The sequence below is a fragment of the Glycine soja genome, chromosome 7 (genome assembly GCF_004193775.1).
Source record: "Glycine soja cultivar W05 chromosome 7, ASM419377v2, whole genome shotgun sequence".
NCBI classification, from domain to species: Eukaryota; Viridiplantae; Streptophyta; class Magnoliopsida; order Fabales; family Fabaceae; genus Glycine; species Glycine soja.
Window position 1 is genome coordinate 6,235,824 of NC_041008.1, and position 20,194 is coordinate 6,256,017.

The 20,194-nt window shown below is 32.8% G+C and overlaps 1 protein-coding gene and 1 pseudogene across 1 annotated transcript; one reads left to right on the forward strand and one right to left on the reverse strand.

The window, feature by feature from the left end:
- The first annotated feature begins 296 nt into the window (after nucleotides 1–296).
- Nucleotides 297–4,695, forward strand: LOC114418409 (ferric reduction oxidase 2-like). Its single transcript, XM_028383726.1, has 8 exons — nucleotides 297–576; nucleotides 696–798; nucleotides 1,697–1,894; nucleotides 2,430–2,664; nucleotides 2,785–3,112; nucleotides 3,230–3,473; nucleotides 3,563–4,269; nucleotides 4,355–4,695. Exons 1-8 carry the CDS (start codon nucleotides 375–377, stop codon nucleotides 4,492–4,494), a joined length of 2,157 nt encoding a protein of 718 aa, XP_028239527.1. The 5' UTR covers nucleotides 297–374; the 3' UTR covers nucleotides 4,495–4,695.
- Nucleotides 4,696–5,139: 444 nt separating this feature from the next.
- Nucleotides 5,140–16,392, reverse strand: LOC114418410 (annotated as a pseudogene).
- Between the last annotated feature and the right edge of the window lie 3,802 nt (nucleotides 16,393–20,194).

Genomic DNA, 20,194 nt, shown 5'->3' on the forward strand with positions numbered 1-20,194 from the left:
GAGGAGGGGGTTCAAGTTGTGCTTATTTGCTTCTCTCATTCGGCATTATTCACAACACTGAAATGGTTGTTGACCTTTTGATTCATGTCAACTCTATGTGACCCACTTAATTTGGGCCCACAAACTATGATGAAAAAAATATACTACTAATTTCTACATTCCTAGGGGAGGGACATGAAGCATGCATTTTTGTTTTTATCCTTGTGGTGGTGTCCCATGCCTAATCATTTATATCTGTATAATTAATTTATTGTCCAATAACAAGAATTACATTTCTTCAACTATAAATAGGTACATTCCACTGAGATTCTCCTCACTGCAATCTTCTCTTTTCTTCACACAAACTTGCCACATTGTGCCAACCAAAAAACAAGATGGCTCAAGAAACCGGGGTGAAAACTTCACCTTCTCAAGAAAAATATGGGAGGGTTCAATTTTCAATAAGGCTGTTAGTGCTGGTATTGTTTCTTGGTTGGATTTTCATTTGGATAATGTCACCCACAAATACTTTTAGACAAGCATGGCTGCCTCGATACAAAGCAAAAACTAATAATACAACTTATTTTGGTTCAAAAGGTGTTATTAATTTTATTCATTTATTGCAATCATTTTTTTTATTCATTTATTACTTTCAGTTTTTGCATTGGTTTAATTATTTATTGCTAATATACACCCCTATGATCTTCTTATTGCAGGTGCTTATCTTCTGTTGTACACTTTCCCAATCTTACTCATTGCTACTTTGGGATGTGTCTACCTTCACATAGGCAAAAAAGTAAATGATTCCAACACAGAGAGGTGCCATTATTTTTCACTACTTACTTTGGTTATAATCTTCGCTGCATGACTTCTTTGTAAGATTAATAAAAATGTTAAATATTTTGGCTTTTTTACCTAACACTACTTTTTATTCTGATCCCTATATAAAAAAATCTACACTTTGTTTTTTGTTTTTCAGGATAATTCAACGCTTTGTATGATCTCTACTAAAAAAAATGCTTACGGATGTGTTTTTACCATTTGTCAATGTTATATTAATATTAATTTTATCAAACTAATTGGGATTTTATAATATTAAATTTTCTATATTTTTGTATTATTCTTTAATCGGAATTGAAGTTTTATCTCACTAATTTACATATAAATTTTTGTATTAAATGTCAAAAGTTCCAGGTAAAACAAAGCATAAAAAACACTTGCACAACTAAATTTAAATTTCAGTAAAGATGGTAAATATATGAAAAAGTAATATTATCCTCATAGTTGTGACAAATAACATGGACAATATTTTTCTTGTGTAAAAGATTAAGGTCTGTTTTGAATAACTTTTTACAAATACTTACAAGAAAAGAAAAGAAAAAATAAAATAAAATAAATTATGCTTTTTATCACATACGTTAAAATTAACATATATAAATTAACTAGCTTATAAAAACTCTTTCATTTAGTATATCCAAAAAATAATTTTAACTTATACATAAGTTAATTTTAGCTAATGAAAAAAAAAATAATTCATTTTTCACCTTCTTTTTAATCTTATAATTGCTTATTCACAAGTTTATCTAAAAAAAATATCAAAATGTTAAAATTTTCAACTCTAGAAGAATATGATGTCAAGGTGGGGACGAAGTCTTTATTTAAACTCTTCTGAAAAGAATTCTAGTTCTAATAATTGGCTTATCCCATGTATTTTCAGCTGCAATGCAAAGAAATTTAAGGCAACCATATGGAAGCGTCCAGTGCTTATAAAAGGCCCTCTTGGCATTGTTTCTGGCACAGAGCTAGCATTCTTGTTTATGTTCATTCTACTCCTAATTTGGGTCTTTGCAACTTCTGTACACAACAGCTTTGCAACAATCACCCCGCAATTAGCAGCAAAGGATGGCGAGAAAATGTAACGTTTTATTATCATTATTATTAGAGTTTAATTTCTATGCCTAAAGTTTGACTCTGTTAACTAATCTGAAATTATTACAAGTATAATTTTTTAAAAAATTATTATAAGTACAATTTTTAAAGTAATTACTATAAAAATTAAACTGCTTATCATGAATAATGACTAATGATGTATCATTAGATGTTAGGATAAATTTTTTTATATTGTTAGTGTATAAATTATTTACTCTATTTTTATAAATACTAATAGTAGGATAAGTAGTGCATGCATTGAAACTGTAAAAAGGTTTTTACAATGTCATATGCATGGAAAATATTTTTACACTCTCATGTCTTTCAATCACAAATTATTATGTATATTATGTATGATAGAAGTTATATCTAGCATGATTTTTGATTAATTAATCGTATAAAAATGCGTATAAATTAAACACTTAAGTATTATTCCAATCATTTTAGTACATAGATCCAATAATAAGTAAGTTGAGGATTTTGATTGTTATAGTTGATTGTGATACATGTTGGTGGTGCAGGTGGGAAGAGAAGCTAGATAGTGTAGCACTAAGGTTGGGTGTGGTTGGAAACATATGTTTGGCATTCATGTTTTTTCCTGTGGCTCGTGGCTCATGCGTGCTGCCACTGCTTGGCCTCACCTCGGAGAGTTGCATCAAGTACCATATTTGGCTTGGACACATAGCCATGTTACTCTTCACTTCTCATGGCATTTGCTACATCATCCTATGGGCAGTTACTGATCATATTTCTATGGTTAGTTAAGAACATAAAAAATTTATTGATTTCAGGACATGCAATCTTTTATGTTATTGTTTGTTTATAGTATTGTATATATTAAGCTCATGGGACTACTATGGCTTTATTTCATTGCAGATGCTGGAATGGAAAAAGAATGATATATCAATTGTGGCTGGAGAGATATCTCTGCTTTCTGGTTTGTTCCTATGGATTACAACTATTCCCCGTATAAGGAGAAAAGTCTTTGAGCTGTTCTATTACACTCATCACCTCTACATCCTCTTCATAGTCTTCTTCATCTTTCATGTTGGCGTTTCCTATGCTTGCATTATGCTCCCTGGTTTCTACCTCTTTGTGGTTGATCGTTACTTGCGGTTTCTGCAATCGAGGCGCCAAGTTCGTTTGGTTTCTGCTCGGGTTTTGCCATGTGAAGCTGTAGAACTCAACTTCTCTAAGGGCCATGGTAACTAACATGGCTATCCATGCTCATTATCTTAAAGTTACCTCTATAGTTACTTCTTGAGAAATGACTTTTTTATTGAGACGTTTTTAAGAGCTAATGTGATATGTTTTCTTGCAGGATTAACCTATAACCCCACAAGTGTGATGTTCATAAATGTACCAAGCATATCTAAGTTGCAATGGCATCCATTTACTGTTACTTCTAATAGTAATTTGGAGAGAGACAAGTTAAGTGTTGTTGTTAAAGGTGAAGGAACTTGGACCAAGAAGCTCTATCAGATGCTTTCAACTCCTTCCACAATAGATCGCCTTGCTGTATCTGTTGAAGGTCCTTATGGACCTGCTTCAACCAATTATCTAAGGTTTGCATCTTTGAAAAAAAACACAACTTCAAACCTTATGTTTTATTAAAGATGAGTTCTTAGTAACAATTTTTTTTTCTCTTTACCAGACATGATACTCTTGTGATGGTGAGTGGAGGAAGTGGCATCACACCTTTTATCTCCATCATTCGGGAACTAATATATCTGAACACTACATTCAAATGCAAAACTCCAAAAGTTGTCCTAATTTGTGCCTTCAAGAACTCTTCATCTCTGTCAATGCTAGATATGATCCTCCCAATATCTGGCACCCCATCTGACATTTCTAATATGGAATTACAAATTGAGGCCTACATCACAAGAGACAAGGAGCTTAAAGCAGATTGCCCAATTCACCCTCAAACCATATGGTTCAAGCCAAATCCATCTGATACTCCAGTACATGCTATATTAGGTCCAAACAGTTGGCTCTGGCTTGGTGCTATAATATCATCCTCTTTCATCATTTTCCTTATCTTGATAGGGATCATTACCCGTTACTACATTTTCCCAATTGATCATAACTCAAATAAAATATTCTCATTCCCTTTGAATGCGTTCCTTAACATGCTAGTAATATGTGTGTCCATAGCAAGTGCTGCTAGTGCAGTTTTTCTTTGGAACAAGAAACATAATGCTAAAGAAGCAAAACAGGTTCAGAACTTGGAAGGGTCAACACCGACAGCGTCACCAAACTCCATGGTTTGCAATGCAGATAGAGAATTGGAAAGCCTTCCATATCAGTCCCTTATTCATGCTACCAATGTGCATTATGGTGTAAGACCTGACCTAAGAAGTAAGTCACCTCCAATTTCTTTTATTATGACTTAGAGACCTACAATTAGATTGAAATCACCCAATTTTTTCCCCACTTTTTACAGGAATGTTACTTGAACACAAAGAGTCAAGTGTGGGAGTTCTTGCTTCGGGACCCAAAAAAATGCAGCAGGAGGTTGCAGCCATTTGCTCATCCGGTTTAGCTGACAATCTGCATTTTGAGTCCATTAGCTTTAGCTGGTGATTTTTACTCATTGTTGTAAAGGGTGCAAAATGTTAATAATATCAACCTCTGGAAGAACCTAGTAGTCTTAGGCTCAGTCAGCCTTGATGGACTTACTAGTTACTAGTTTTGTTGCTTTTATTTAAATGAGTGAAAGTTGGTTTGTCAACAATAATTAGGTCTTAATATAAATAAGAATATAAAAAGAGGAGTTTACTTTAATATCTTGATTCACATTAGCATGGATCATCTCAATAAAACATGCAAAAGTTGAGTTCAAACTACAAATATGGAGGATGAGAAGTTTCTATACAATTTATTTTACCGGTAAATGTTAGTTGTTAGTGAACCTCACTATTTCCAATGAATAACAATAATATCTATTCAATACAAATTCAATTTCCCTGCAATCACTTCATAAATTATGTCACGCAATTTATCAAAGGGCAAATAGAGAATATAAAGGTGAGGGTAGCATGGCTCCATGGTAGGTCAAATCCTGGAACTGATGAACACCTTACCATGAGGTCCAAACAAGTAGAGCATTCAACTTCATGTTAGTACATTAGTACAAGGAATTAAGGATCATTGCTAAAGTGGGAGCTGGTTTAGTAGCCAACAAACTAACTTTAGGTCTTCATATAAGTAAAGATATAAAAAGAGGAGTTTACCTTAATATCTTGATTCTCATTAGCATGGATCATCTCAACAAAACATGCAAAAGTTGAGTTCAAACCACAAGTATGGAGAATGAGAAGTTTCTATACAAATAACAAGACAATCGTAATTACATGACAAGTTTTGGGATAATTCACACCTTCTCACTGGCCACTCTGATCACTTCACTAGAAGAAATGATATATTTTCAAGCACCAACTGTGTTAGAAACTACAACTATCAGGTTAAAGCCTAGAAATTATTTCCATAAATATCTTGAACATCTTGCTTACATACCAAACGACACCCACACCTCACTATTCCCAATGATTGGCAACAATAACTTTTCTGTACAAATTCAACTTCACTGCCATCACCACCCTCATAAATCATGTCACGGTATTTATCAATGGACAAATAGAGACTATAAAGGTGAGGGCAACATGGCTCCATGGGAAGCAAGTTCCGGGAGCTGATAATCTTCTTACCATTAGGTCCAAACAAGTAGCAATCAACTTCATGACGGCATGCCTCAGGTGGAACAGCATAACTTACTAATAGGAAACACAGAGCAAATCCCACCCATTCATTTACAGGGCAATTATGAGGGACTGCTATTTTTGCAAATGAAACACTTTTTCGAGGGACAAACCATGATGGAATTTCACTCCCTGTGATAAACATGCCAAATCTTGTTTTGGGAAGACAGAGTTCCTGCATGTTCTAACACACCAAATGCAATGTTGAATAAGCAATAAGAATGGATGATTATGTTACACACACACATAGACACAAATTTAGAATGTGGGGGAAAACCAGAGTACAAACCTCAAAAAGGCCTATCAATTCTCTCGGTAAATGCCCTTTCAATTCTCTCGGAAAATGCAATTTTGCAGGTGATGCAAAGAGACTGCGTGGCTTGGATGGATTGAATTTGGAAGTTTCCAGTGAAGTGCAATTGCTTGCGTCCAATTGTTGCATGCTTGAAGGAAGCTCGGGCAACCTTTGAAGCTTTTTGCATAAGTTTAGGATAAGAAGTTCAAGCTTTGTGAGTTTTGAAATGCAACTTGGTAGGGTAACAAAATTGTTTCTTGTTGGATCCGTTTTCTGCAGGAAATATCCAAGAAAAAACAGAGACTGACCAAAAGAATAAACAAAAATATATAGTAGAGAAAGTGTGAAACTAATATGTTCCTTTCCAAGTGGCACTTAGAAAAATAAATAAATTGATGATGACTTGTTTCGTGATTGGAATTTTGTTTCATCATAAGAAAGTTAATGTTCGTATTCCGAGCTTTGATTTAAGTTGGTATGAATTGGTATAAGCATGAGAAGTCTGTTTATTGTGGTGTCCATTTGTCAAACCAATCTTTTTAAGGTCTACTGTGTTCTAAATATTTGGGTATTCTCATTCTTTGAGGAATCTAAGCAAGATAATTCCACTAGCAGAGTTTATATCAGCTCTTCAAAGAGGACTGACATGGAAATTGGAGTTGCAAACCACACCTGGGATCCATCTTTCTATGTTCATGGATTAGAAAATTCAAAGCAATGAACTTGTGGCATTAGTAGCATCCTGTGCATTTTCTGTCTTAAGTAAAGTGCATGGAATTTCCTCACTCTGTCCTTCAAACAGGTTAGAGTTACTGCATCTTATGTGAAGATCCTCAGAGCTTTCGCATGAAGGGTAGGTTAATCTTGTTTAAACAAGTGTTGCATCTTAAACTGCAGATCCTGAGTGGCGTTATCCAGTTCCTTTCAGCTTAGTTTAAACTGCTGGCTTTATTTCTACAAGTTGGTAATCTATAATGCTTAATATACAATAAACGAAATATGAAGAAGTAACATTTTGAATTACTAAGTTCTAATGAAAATAGTCATAATTTCACTACTGTGATGCATCAAATCATTTACAATTACTGGTTACAAGAAAGCACTAAATTTATGCTACTATTGCAAGATTTATCCCTCATGTTTTACATTAAAAGTAGAGTAAAATGCAAAGGAAAGAGGGAAAACAATATAATTAATCATAAAGTAAAAATAATTCAAATTTGAGAATCACCAGTGTAGTGTAAAGTGACTTTCAAGAAAGCAGTTGCAACAAGAAAGAAAGCTCCCTTCTTTAAAACCAATATTTATGTTGATCACCACAGCCAACATACAAGCACATTCTGTCCGACAAGTTTGTGTTCAACCTGGGCAGATTTTGTTATAGAGGAAAATAGTTCACAGATGTCACAACTAAAATTAAATAATATCAGACTAATCAATAAACAGACTTCCCTACAACAAATGATACTAGTGTTGGAATACCAAGACATACATAGTTTCAAGCACCAACTGTATCCAAAACTACAAGTACAAGGATAAAACCTAGACACTATTTCAATAAATATCTTCAGCAACTTGCTTACATACCAAACGACACCCACACCTCACTATTTCCAATGAATACTGAATAGCAACAATACCTTTTTAATATAAATTTAATTTCACTGCAATCACCGTCTTCATAAATTATGTCACACGATTTATCAAAGGGCAAATAGAGAATATATATATATATATATACATGGCTCCATGGTAGGTAAAATCCTGGAGCTGATAAGCACCTTACCATTAGGTCTAAACAAGCAGCATTCAACTTCATGTTGGTGCATCTCAGGTGGGACTACATATTTTGGAGGGACAGACCATGATGGAATTTCACTCCATGTCAAATCTTGCTTTGGGAAGACGGAGTTCCTGTATGTTGTAACAATACACACATAATGTAATGTTGAATGAGCAACAAAAATAGATGATTGTTATACACAGACAATCTTGAGAGTGTGGGGAAAACAAGGGTACAAACCTCAAGAAGGCCTCCAATTTTCCTAGTAAATGTCATTTTGTAGGTGATGCAAAGAGACTGCACGGCTTAGATGGATTGAATTTGGAAGTTTCCAATGAAGTGCAATTGCTTGCATCCAATCGTTGCATGCTTGAAGGAAGCTCTGGCAACCTTTGAAGCTTTTTGCAGAAGTTTAGGATAAGGAGTTCAAGCTTTGTGATTTTGGAAATGCAACTAGGCAGGATAACAGAATTGCTGCCAGTGAGATAAGTGACAAAACTCGTCTGGGATTGACTCTTTAGAAAGATTGCAGTAACTTAAATTTATTCTCTTAAGAGAAGGTAGATTCAGTTTAGAAGGTGGTAACTAAATGCAAAAGGAGGATCTTACTTCAAAAGTAATCTGGAGGTTTTCCAGATTAAAGGCAGATGAAGGTAGCTCTACACTATCATCTGCACTTAAACAAATTTGCTCCAAGCACTTCATTTCCTCTAAACCATCTGGCAAGCTACATAATTTTGAGCAGCCACGAACATCCAAAAATTTGAGGGATTTCAATTTATGAAAGGTATCTGGAAGGCAAACAAGATTCTTGCAATTCTTCAAATTCAAATGAGCAAGGCCAACTAGACATCCAAGTGATGAGGGTAGTTTTGTTATAGGAGTTTCCTTTAAAATAAGCAATGACAATTGTTCCATGCTTTCCCCAAACTCTGGAAGATATTTAAATTCAGAACAACCAGAAAGATTTAAATATTTCAGGGAACTCATCTCCATGTTACTTGGTAGAGTTTTGAGCCTTTTGCAGTCTTCTAAATTCATCATAGCAAGCTTCTTATGGCATACAAGGGATGGATGAACCTCAGTTAAACTTGTGCATCCTTCAAGAACCAATGATTCAAGATTTGGAGCTGCATCAAAGTCTGGGGACTGCTTTAGGTTCTTTGAAAAACTCAAATCAATGCACTTCAGCTTTTCCAGAAGCTGTTCAAAATTAATATTGTGGAAACAAAAACTATATTAGCTTTCTGAGTTACTACGGTGATGACAAAAAAATTTAGAAAGAGCTCTAGATAAATGGTGTTTACCTTTGTCCCATGCCAAAGTGGAAGGGCTTTCAAAGGGCATCCTCTCCAATGAAGAACCTGTAGTGCACTAGGAAGGCAGTTAAGGCCAAGGGGTAGCTGCATATCACATAACTTTAGTAACCTTAACTGACCCATCTTGGAGAAGGCTCCTGTGTTCCAGAGCACTTCAGAATCATATGGTTGAACTAAGTTCAGAACCATGCCTTGGATTTTATCAGTTCCCTAGAAAAACAGGATGACAAGTTATTTTGTAGAATGAGATCAAACACAAACTTAAAGATGAAAAATATTGCAAGCATCATTCAAGTATCCAGTACTACTAGAAAAATTGGTACCTACCTTGTTTTTTGTCAATACATAGTCAATGTCTTTTTCAGACCACAATCTACTGCGTTTGCCAGGATCATTTGGAGATTCTTCAAATACAATATTCCTACCCATTTCTTGTAGCAAATCATGCATCCCCAACTTATTCTTCACCCTATCCAGAGTTACCAAACATCTTTCAATCAAAATGTCAATTCCAATTTCGGGATAATCTCCACAATTTCTTAAGATATTTTTTACTTCATCTATGTCCATCCCTTTGAAGAAACAGGCAATATCTAGAAACATTTTCTGATATGGAGGTTGTAAACTGTCATAACTTATTTTCAGTTTATCTTGGATTTTGGAGTGCGGAAAACTTCTTATTTGTTCTAAAGCACTATGCCAAACCTCAACGTTTCTTCCATGAAGATGGGAACCCAACACCTCAAGTGCCAATGGAAGGCCTCTTGCATATTCAATCATTTCTTTGCACAAATTCAAATACCCTTTTTTAGGTTGATCTCGTTTAAATGCTTTCAAACAAATGAGCTGAAGGGCTTCATTTTGGGCTAAGGCTCTAGCCTTACAAGTTAGATGCACTCCATGTGTCTTCAGCAGGTGCTTATCTCTAGTTGTGATTATTACTCTGCTTCCTGGACCAAACCATTCTTGCTTTCCAGCTAAATTCTCCAATTGGCTTAACTCACTTACATCATCAAGAACAACAAGAACCTTTTTGTTGCTTAAAGAGTTTGCTATTATCATTTTCCCATCATGAAGATTATCAAAATCAACGATTCTTAAATGATCACCTAAAAAGTCCTCTACTATGGGAACTAAAGTCTTACGCTTTTCAAGAAAGCAACTAACATCACGATTAGAAAGTTCCTTTTGAATATGAACTAAGCCATTTGTCTTAGACACCTCTCTAATGTTTTCAAGAAAGCAACTAACATCGAAATCCCCTTTGATTGCTTCATAGACTTTTCTAGCAATGGTTGTCTTACCTATGCCTCCCCTGCCCCATATTCCTATCAAGCGAACATCTTTTAACCTTATGCCCATTAGTGAATACATTTCCTTCATTCGTGAATCAATCCCAACAAGGTTATCTGTGCAACATGGCAATCCAGGAATTACTTTTTTCTGTATGTGTCCAACAATTGTTTCAATCAGTGCTGCTTCATGCCTGTATAGTGAGAAGGACAAAACGAAGACTCGTATTTTTGTGAGAACAAATATAACAACAGATAGAGAAAACAATCTATCATGTTATATTTTGCAAACCCAGGGTAAAATGATAAACAAACCTTTCCACAAGAGTTCTCAAGTTTAATTTTCAATGTACCACATCAACACAAACCAAAAAAAAAATCTCTGTTTCACGAACTCTTCAAAATTGGTGTAATGAATGTATCCTTATTGTAACTTTGTCTTATACCGATACGTGTATCAAATAGTTGCCTTTGATGTATTATATCTAATCTCCTGTATGCATTTTTTTTTTTTTTTGGATGGAGAAACATTTATCATCATAAGATTGCAATGAAATGACCAAATAAAATACTTTTCGATGATTGAAAAATATGGAATTATCACCAACCAACATATATATAGATGATTGGTAAATTGGACCAAAATAAAAGAACATACAAATTTAAAAATTTGACCGAAGTACGGATTTATAAAATAAGGGATCATATATATTTATTTTAAAATAGAGAGATCTTGTGAATTGAGCAAAATAAGAAAATAGGAAGATCAAATTACATTTAAGCGTATTTCTTTTGCAATCAAATGGAGCTTCGGGGGAATTTGAGGTGTAGTCCTGGTGTTGATTGAATAGATCATAGAAAAAAAAAATGATCCATTCTGTATTTTATATATATAATGATGAAAACATTATACTTATCAGATTCTTACAATTCACAATTCAAATCTTTCAATTCAACTACCTACCGATTCATCTTATGAGATGGATCTTATATGAATTTGTGTCTTACGATACATGAATGAACCTGTGCAATTTCATACCATCGATACAAATCATTCGGTTCAACAAATCATTTTTTTTCTTTTTTTCTTTTTTTCTTTTAGTTTTATTTCTCCAATTCTAATGACAAAATTAAAAGTTATATAAGCTTAAATTGTTCAATGAAAAGGACTTGAAGGAACATTTCTAAACCTATCATATTTGATTATTACACTACTTTATTTGTCACTCACTCATTCAATATATGTACTGTATTTAGCTCTTTAATTGCTTTGTTTCCATTCTTCTAAAGTAAAAGACTTCACAAACTCCCATATAACTAATAATTTTGTTCTATAGAACTTGTGCTTAAGTTGTTTTGTCTGTTTCTAGTTTAAATTTTTTTATATCGAACACTATATATTATTTATACGATATATTTAAATAATTTTTCAATGTTTTTGAATCTAATAATTCAATACAAAATATGATTCACGATTTAAAAATTAGTTGGAGATTCACAATAACCCCAATTTGATAACTTTGCATAACATATCATTTGGGCTAACAAACAAAAAGTAAAATAACAAAGTCAATGATGAGAGAACTTACTTATCCTTAGAGTCCCATCCAGAGTAACTTGCAACTTCTCTCAAGGTATGTCTCCATGTTTCCACCTTCTTTTTTTCTTCTCGGAATTTCTCTTCATGATCTCTGAAAGCCTTGGCAAAGCTTCCTCTCTGATGCCTAACATCTGAGGGGTCAACACCAAGGAAGATTGGAAAAACTTCTTTCTTGCACTCTAGAATCTTTTGGAGCTCATCCAAACACCATGTTGAGGAGGCATAGTTTGATGAGAGAATGATGAGTGCAAACATGGACTCTTCAATGGCTTCGATGAGTTCCACTGATATCACTTTCCCCCTCTCAAGATCATGATCATCCCTATATGCTTTGATCCCCCTTCTCTCTAGTGAAGCAAAAAGATTGTGAGTGAAACCTTTGCGTGTGTCATCACCCCTGAAACTCAAGAAAACATGGTTGGACCATAACCTTCCTGAGGTTAGGGTGGAAGAAGATCCCATTGAATTATCCTTGCAGTGATGCTGATTCTGGTAACACAGCAAAGCAAGTTTTTCTTTTCTTGTGTGTGTGTGTGTGTATGAAGTAGATATATAGAAATGATAGATTGACCAATTGACCACTCAAGTGTGAACATAGTCAATAGTCATGAAGTCTTCGTAGGAAATAGTGTGGGAAGTTGCTTCCTTTCGAATCTCATGAAGTCTTCGTAGGAAATAGTGTGGGAAGTTGCTTCCTTTCGATAATTAACTTTGTTTCTTTGATAAGAAGGAGGCTCATTAGGTTGGATGTATCAATCGTGTAACTTTTCTTTTCACAACCACCGATAACTTCGTAACGACTGTTATTTTTATTCCCGGGTCTTGTTAACCACTACGTTAAAAAGTTAAAAAATAAATAAAAAGATAAAATATTCATCCTAAAAATTATAGGACAACATAAAAAATAATAATAATATTTGGTACGAATAGGAGAGGTATGAAATGCACGAACCGTCCAACATGTAATTATTTTTAAAATTAATAAAAGAAAATAAAACAATTCTATTTTAGGGAAATGATGGTACGAAAACTTTTTTATACTAAATGCACGAATTATATGGATTGTCTAACGTGGCCCATTTTTCATTTCCCTTGGTTTCCCTTCCTATTTTGTGTTGTTGCCCTTTTATTTGGTACAAAACAAAAAACAGAAGATAAACTATTGAGAACAAATCACGTCCTAAAGCACATGAAATCCGATATGGATGTTTACTTCATTCTTGAGATCCCAAGTTGCTGCATGAGCCCCACCCGTATGTGATTTTCTTTTTGAAGGTTTGCATTTAAGGAGCAGCTGAATCATAGGAGGTCGATGGTCTTCTGTTAATAAATCGTTGAAGCGGTGATAAAGCAACATTAACAAACAATGGTTACTCCTCCGATAGTTTTTTTTTTTCTTTTCCTGTTAATTTCTTGGCCTTTTACATGTTGCATGTTCTAAGTGCCGAATTTAGTTTATTCTCGGCACAGTGAACAACGAATAAAGTACTATGTTGCTGCTCATCATCCAAAGCAGACAGTCCTAGTAATTAAAGGTCTTTCTATTTTAAAATTAGAGTTGATTTTGATAAAATTAATTTCAAACTATATTAAACTTTATAGAAACATGTGATTTGTGATTATGATGTAAAAGAAATAGGATGGTTCTTAGGGAATGGGAACGTATTCATTGAAAAAAGAAAAGAAACTAGCAGCATGGTCATAACAAATAGGAATTGTGACAGATTAATGTGTGTTTGGGTAGGCTCGCACCTCGCTTATTTTTCCATGGTCCACAGCAAAGCAACACTTTGTTGCTTCTCCATTTTCAATTATTCACCATGATTTTTGGGGATAGAATCGATTTTGTTTGGTATCCAAACATGCACTAAGAAAAGAGAACAAAAATGAGTTACCAACTGCTTGTGATCACTAGTTGCTTCTGAGTGATTTGCATTCAACGAAAATGTTCTTCCCTTTGCCGTACTTTCTCCTTCACAATTCCTCCACTCATGATGCTTCTTGACCAGCTAAGGCAAAAAATATATAAAACAGAGTCCACCTGAAGACTTAAAATATATAAAACAGACTCCACCTAACAGCTTAAGCATTTTGGAGAGTTGGTCCTTGAAATCTTATCAAATGCTCGATGACCAAGTGGTTATGAGTTCAACACTTATCACCCCCATTCTTCTAAATGAATTGGATTTCAACACAAGACAAAACAATTCTTCACACTTCAAGTCAAAAGGACACTTACATGAGGGGTTTGGAGACTATATACAAGGCCAACGAAAATAAAATAATAATAAAAATCATAAGATCACTTAAGTATAAAAATAAGGTTTAGAGAAATAAAGACATATTTATGCAACATTGTTGAGGAGAGACTAGAGAGAAATATTGGAAAGGGACAAACCGAATGAAGTCATTGCAACTATAAACCAATGAAGAACATAAAATATAAATTATCTAAAGAGGGTTATTTCTCTGATATCAGGTAAGTATAGCATAGTTTTATAAAATATTCTTAACAGAGGTAGAATGAGCACTTTGCTCCAGGGATGATGTGTTGCTACAAAGAAAAATTATTAGTTAGTATAGTAGGTAGCATTCATGCTATTAGCAACAGCAAAAATGATTTCTAGAGTTTGCACCAGCCTCTCAGGCCTCAGCCAATGATTGCTTCCGGCTGCAGGAAAAAAAAATAAACAACCTAAAAACATGGGAGACAATTGATCTGAATCAATTGATGGTGGTTCATATCCCTACCAAATCACACCAAAAACCTCCGATGAGGACCAAGAACATAATAGTAAAGAAAATGAATAACAGGATATTGGTTCAAAGCAATACAAGCTGCCTAGAAAGTTCGTGCCAAGATTCATCAAGAGTTGCAAGCATGGGTTTGGAAATACTTATCACTGGTGTGGCATTTTTAAAAATGAAAAATCCAACAAAATAAAATACAGAGATTTAATCAATCAAGCTAAAACCTTAATAAATATAAATCGCATTACTCACTGACAGTAGAACCTTCAAGTTTAGCAATTGTTATTTTTAAGAAGAAATGGTTGAATTTCATCATATATTCTCAACTCCCAAAATATGAAGGTTAAATTCTCACCTCCAGTGTCCTATGCAGAAACTAGGGGAGACAATGAACCTTGTAAAGCATCCTATCATGTAAAGCATATATAATAGAGTAATCTTGCCAAGCAAAATTATATAAGAACCCAATTCCTTACTTATGGAAAACTAAGGCCCTGTTTGAGATGGTTTTCAGTTTCATTTATTTCTTTTCAGTTTTTAAGAAGTTGTTGCAAATTTAAGATAGATAAAATGAATCAATTCACTGTTAAGCCACCGGACTACGGAATACACAATAAACAGAGCAACATAATTAGTAGGGGTGACAAAATAATCTATTTATCCGGGATCCATCTGGTCCATACATGTAAAATCCAATCCAATTCATTCACTTGTTAAAATAAAAAAAATTAAAATTAAAATAAAAACTTGGACCGGATTGAATGATAAGTAAATGGAAGGATAGCAATCCATGCTCTATTATTTTCAAATCCAATGGACCATCTAATTAACACTTAATAGATCAAAATCAATCCAATTAAACACACACATAAGATTCCATTATATGACACTAATTTGAAACAAAATGAAAAGAAAATGTTAGTAAACATGATTTCAGAGGAGAGTAAATGAAAAAATCTGAGAGACTGAGAAATGCTATTAGATTGAAAGTGAAGTGGTAATTACAAGATAACTACATAAGCGTTTATATAGGCTCACTACTAATCACTAACTTCATCTCTAATAGAAAACAACTTTCACAATCATAAAACCTGCCTCAACTTTTGCTTCAAAGTTCAAACTGATTCCATGCTATGTACTATGTAGTCACCAACAAGAGGTTATGAACAAAATTATCGAGCTTAAAACAAAGAGCATGAATTTCACGCCAGCAAGTAGTAATAGTAACATACGAATACACACACGTGCGGCAATCTAAAAGCGAAACAAACATTATTCGATTTTAAACATAAAAAGAATCGCAAGAACAGTACCAAGCCATCACAAGATAATCATTCGGTTCCTTCATCGAGCAGCAAATTAAAGCAACACAGAAGCATTCATCGATTCAGCACAGAATTGAACTATACACATAGATATATCAATACAGTTGAATAACATTAAGTGAATAGAAATAACCTTCGAATTTCAAACCTTTTGCGAACACTAGCAGCTAAGAATTCAATTAATCATTCAAAGGCGAGCCTCTCACTCGCTTTATAAGAAGTTACTGCTCCGGTCAAGATGCCGCCGGAGGCCATGATCTCTGGCACGGCAACGGTGGCGGCAGAGAGGACGACAACGGCGATGTACTTCACGAGATGGATTCATTGATTTTAATATTTTAAAATCATTGGAAAAAATAATCATGCTATTAATATTAATTCAGTTTTGTTTCATATATAAAAAAAATATGATGTAAGTTGCTAGTATACTCCAATTAAAATTGATGTATGTTAGCAAAATACATACACACATATATATCCTCTTAAATAACAAGTTTTATGTATAAAAAAGTAATTTATTTTAATTTTTATGTTGTTATAAATGCTGAGTTCGTTTTTGATATATTATTGGTATAAGGTGTTTTACATTATCAATTATTAAAAAAAAATAACTTTTAACACGATTTTTTAGGTTACCATATCATAGCATAAAGTATGAATTTTGTTGATACTAATTTTTATTAGAGAAGCTGGATGACTAATTTTAGTAGAATTTTTATTTTTCCTCTACATTTTCCCATGACTTTTTAATAATCTTCATAATCTTACTATTTTTTTTCTAACTACGGGAAATTTAGCATAATCTTACTATATATATATATATATATATATATATAATGGTTGGATGATAATATATATAAAAAAACATTTAAATTTATAAGTGTTGTCTTTGAATGAAAGATACATATCCTATACTAACAGATTATATAAACTTATTGGTCAATTTATCAACCTTGATCAAATATATATAGTTCTCCATAGATGTGTTTTATATGCAATATCCTATTTTCTTAATCATATTAATTATAATTTCCTGTAATGTCAAATATAATTAGACATGATATGATAGGCACATTATGAGCATCTTATCCATAGACATAGGTTATCCAAAAAATGGATGAAGAAAAACACTATGTTTTACCATAGTCAATGTATCAAACATAGCCAATATGCCACGACCTTATTAGACCATGAGAAGCATCAATACCATCCAATTGACAATAATGCTCACAGGCCCATCTATCACTGCCATTATCCCTGTGTCATCATCACCATGGTCTTCCATTGTATTGCACTAAGAGGACCACCACCATTCATTGCCATTTTAACCATGCTATTGACATCACCACATTCCTATCAATATCATCTTCTTTGTCACCACTATACACCCCAAACATCATTTGTCAAATAATATTCCCTTTTCTTGGATTAAAATTGAGGAAAACTGACGTTTCCCAATACAACATAGGGGTGCTCATGCACTTGTGCGTCTTTGTGGGATACATATCTTATCTTTCTCTCCGCATTAAGCTATGATTTGGTTATTTGAATTAGGGAACAAGTGGCGTTTAATATTGATGTTAAATGAAAAGACTTTGGGTACTATGGCATATTGCAAGCCAGAATTTAACCTTAGTCCAAGAAAATCTACTAGGATCGGACCAATAGAAGTATAAGATCAATAACCTTCATGAATCTACTCTTTGTCCCTTGATGGTAACTTATAAATTTTGGTGATGATCAATTTTTTGTTTTTTTATTTTTGTATCTCTCTTTTCTCATGGATATTAGAAATATTTCACTTATTTAATATTTATTAGGAGAAAAAAAGATCTAAAATTTAAACATAACTAGTTTATATTTTTTTTGTTGAAGTGTAGCATTCTCGATTAAAAGTCAAAAACTAATATTTCAAAATACTAAGATTTATTTGAAGGATTGATATCTCTTAACATATATTTTTTCATACGCATAGACCAAGGATTAAATCCATGACTGCATATTTAAGAGACAAGATTATCTATCAATCATGTTATATCTTTATTGATAACTTATCTATATTTTGCATATATAATTTTATCCATAATTTTCAATTATCAAATTATTATTATTATTATTATTATTATTTCAATTTATTTTGATACCAAACGTGAAGACTTCACTGTAAATTCAATTTTTTTAATTTTTAAAGTTTGAAATTTTAACTGAAGAGAAAATGAGAAGAAAGAAAATTTTAGGAAAAAACTGTTCTCTTCATTATTCTTTAATTTTCTCTTTTTCATCAATCGAATTTCATATATTAAGAAGATTTCTTATAAATGTTATGTCAGATAAAATAATTAAAACTATAATTTATATTATAATCAAGGATTAATTAAGTGTTTTTACTTTAAATTTTTCATATTTTAATTCTCAGTCCTTGAACTTATTCATTTTTAGATTCTCATTTATTTTATATTTAAAACTAATTTTGAACAATACAAATAAATGAGCATAAAACATTAGAGGGACTAAAAGTGCTTAGGAAAAATTAACGAAGGACCAAAAGTTATAAAAAAAATAATTAAGAAACTAAAAATTTAATTAATCCTATAATCAGTATTATTTTAAAATATATTATTTACAATGTATTATTTTAGCTTTCTGATCAAAGTTATTGGTAAATAAAAAATTTATATATATATAATATATAACTATCGAAAAGAATCATATATTTACGGACCCCTCTCTCATGTCCACCAATTGGCTGGCACAATAGCCACATTGATATTTACTTAACATTTAGCAATGTAACTCAACATTTAATGTGTCATGTCGTTAAGCTTGTAGTAGTGGACAAGCAAATGATGAAACATGGTGACATTTCATGATCTTTCAGAAACTTATTTGGTGACAACATTTAAGGATATATGTGGGGAATCTAGAATATCTTTTGGAGCTAATGTGAGAGTTTCACAAAAACTTAGATATATTGTTAAATACTATCTCCTGTAATAAAATTTTGAATAAACGTTTATTTCATAACTTCCACGGATAAATAATTAATTTGGTTGTTTCTTTTTTTTAATTATTGTTTACTAGTTAATATAGTAAATTATCCTTTTTGTATGTGATCTATGTTGCGTGTATTTGACTGAAAATTATCACCAAAGTTTTTCACTTAATGGATGGTTTCAGTTTATTGTACCTGATTTATTGTTTTGTCATTTTTTTTTTCATTCTTGATCATAAATACCCAACCAAGGAAAAATAACAAAGTTGGTGGATTTGTATTTCATAGCATTAAGTCCAACCCAAGATATAAACCCAACAAAACTAATTAAAACCAGTAATGATCAATCTAGCTATATATATTAACTAGTTCCTACTCCAATACTAAATAGTTTTACCACAAAAAAAAATAAAAAAAAATTCATGATTCAGAGAAGAGAGGTAGGAATCTTGAGGGACAATTAGAGAGTTCAAATGAAAGGATGTGACAGAGAAGCATGTCCTAATAAAGTTTCATCGGAGAACAAGATAAATCAAAATGAATAAAAGGAGAGAGATCTAGAGAGTTAAGGAGGGGACTAAAGAGACCATGAGAACCACAAAAGATGTCAGTTCTAGAAGAGATCCAAATGAAGAGTGTAGTTGCCCACTTCTTAGAGGAGATAAGATAATAATACCTAAGCATGTGGGTGTGCAAGCTTGATATGGAAAGTGAGATCAGGAGACATAGATCAAACATCTTGTTCGTGTATTGGGTCCCTTCAATTTCATTTATGTTCAGCATTGGTCATTTTTAAAATAATTCATATTCATTCATATATATGTGACATAAAAGAAAAAATCTCTCTTTCAAATCAAGACATTATCTCAAAAGTTTCTCATTCAGCTCCACATTACGGGTACAATTCTTGGATATTAGTTGAAAAAACAAATAGTCATAAAAAAGGATATAAAAGTTATTAAACTGGTATATAAATTTATACAAAAAAAAAGCATTATTGTGCATAAATTTAAAGGATATAATTTAAAATATATATATATATATATATATATATATATATATATAAACATTCATGTGCATTCTACTATTAGACGTGTACTTTAATTTGTTCTCTGTAGTATGTTAACGTCACTTTCTTCTCTCTGGTTCACCAATATATAATCTCCCT

Coding starts and splice junctions, on each gene's coding strand:
- LOC114418409 (XM_028383726.1), top strand. CDS start 375: ATGGCTCAAGAAACCGGGGTGAAAACTTCACCTTCTCAAGAAAAATAT. Junction 799..1,696: donor AATGATTCCAACACAGAGAG/GTGCCATTATTT, acceptor ATGTATTTTCAG/CTGCAATGCAAAGAAATTTA. Junction 4,270..4,354: donor TGTAAGACCTGACCTAAGAA/GTAAGTCACCTC, acceptor CACTTTTTACAG/GAATGTTACTTGAACACAAA.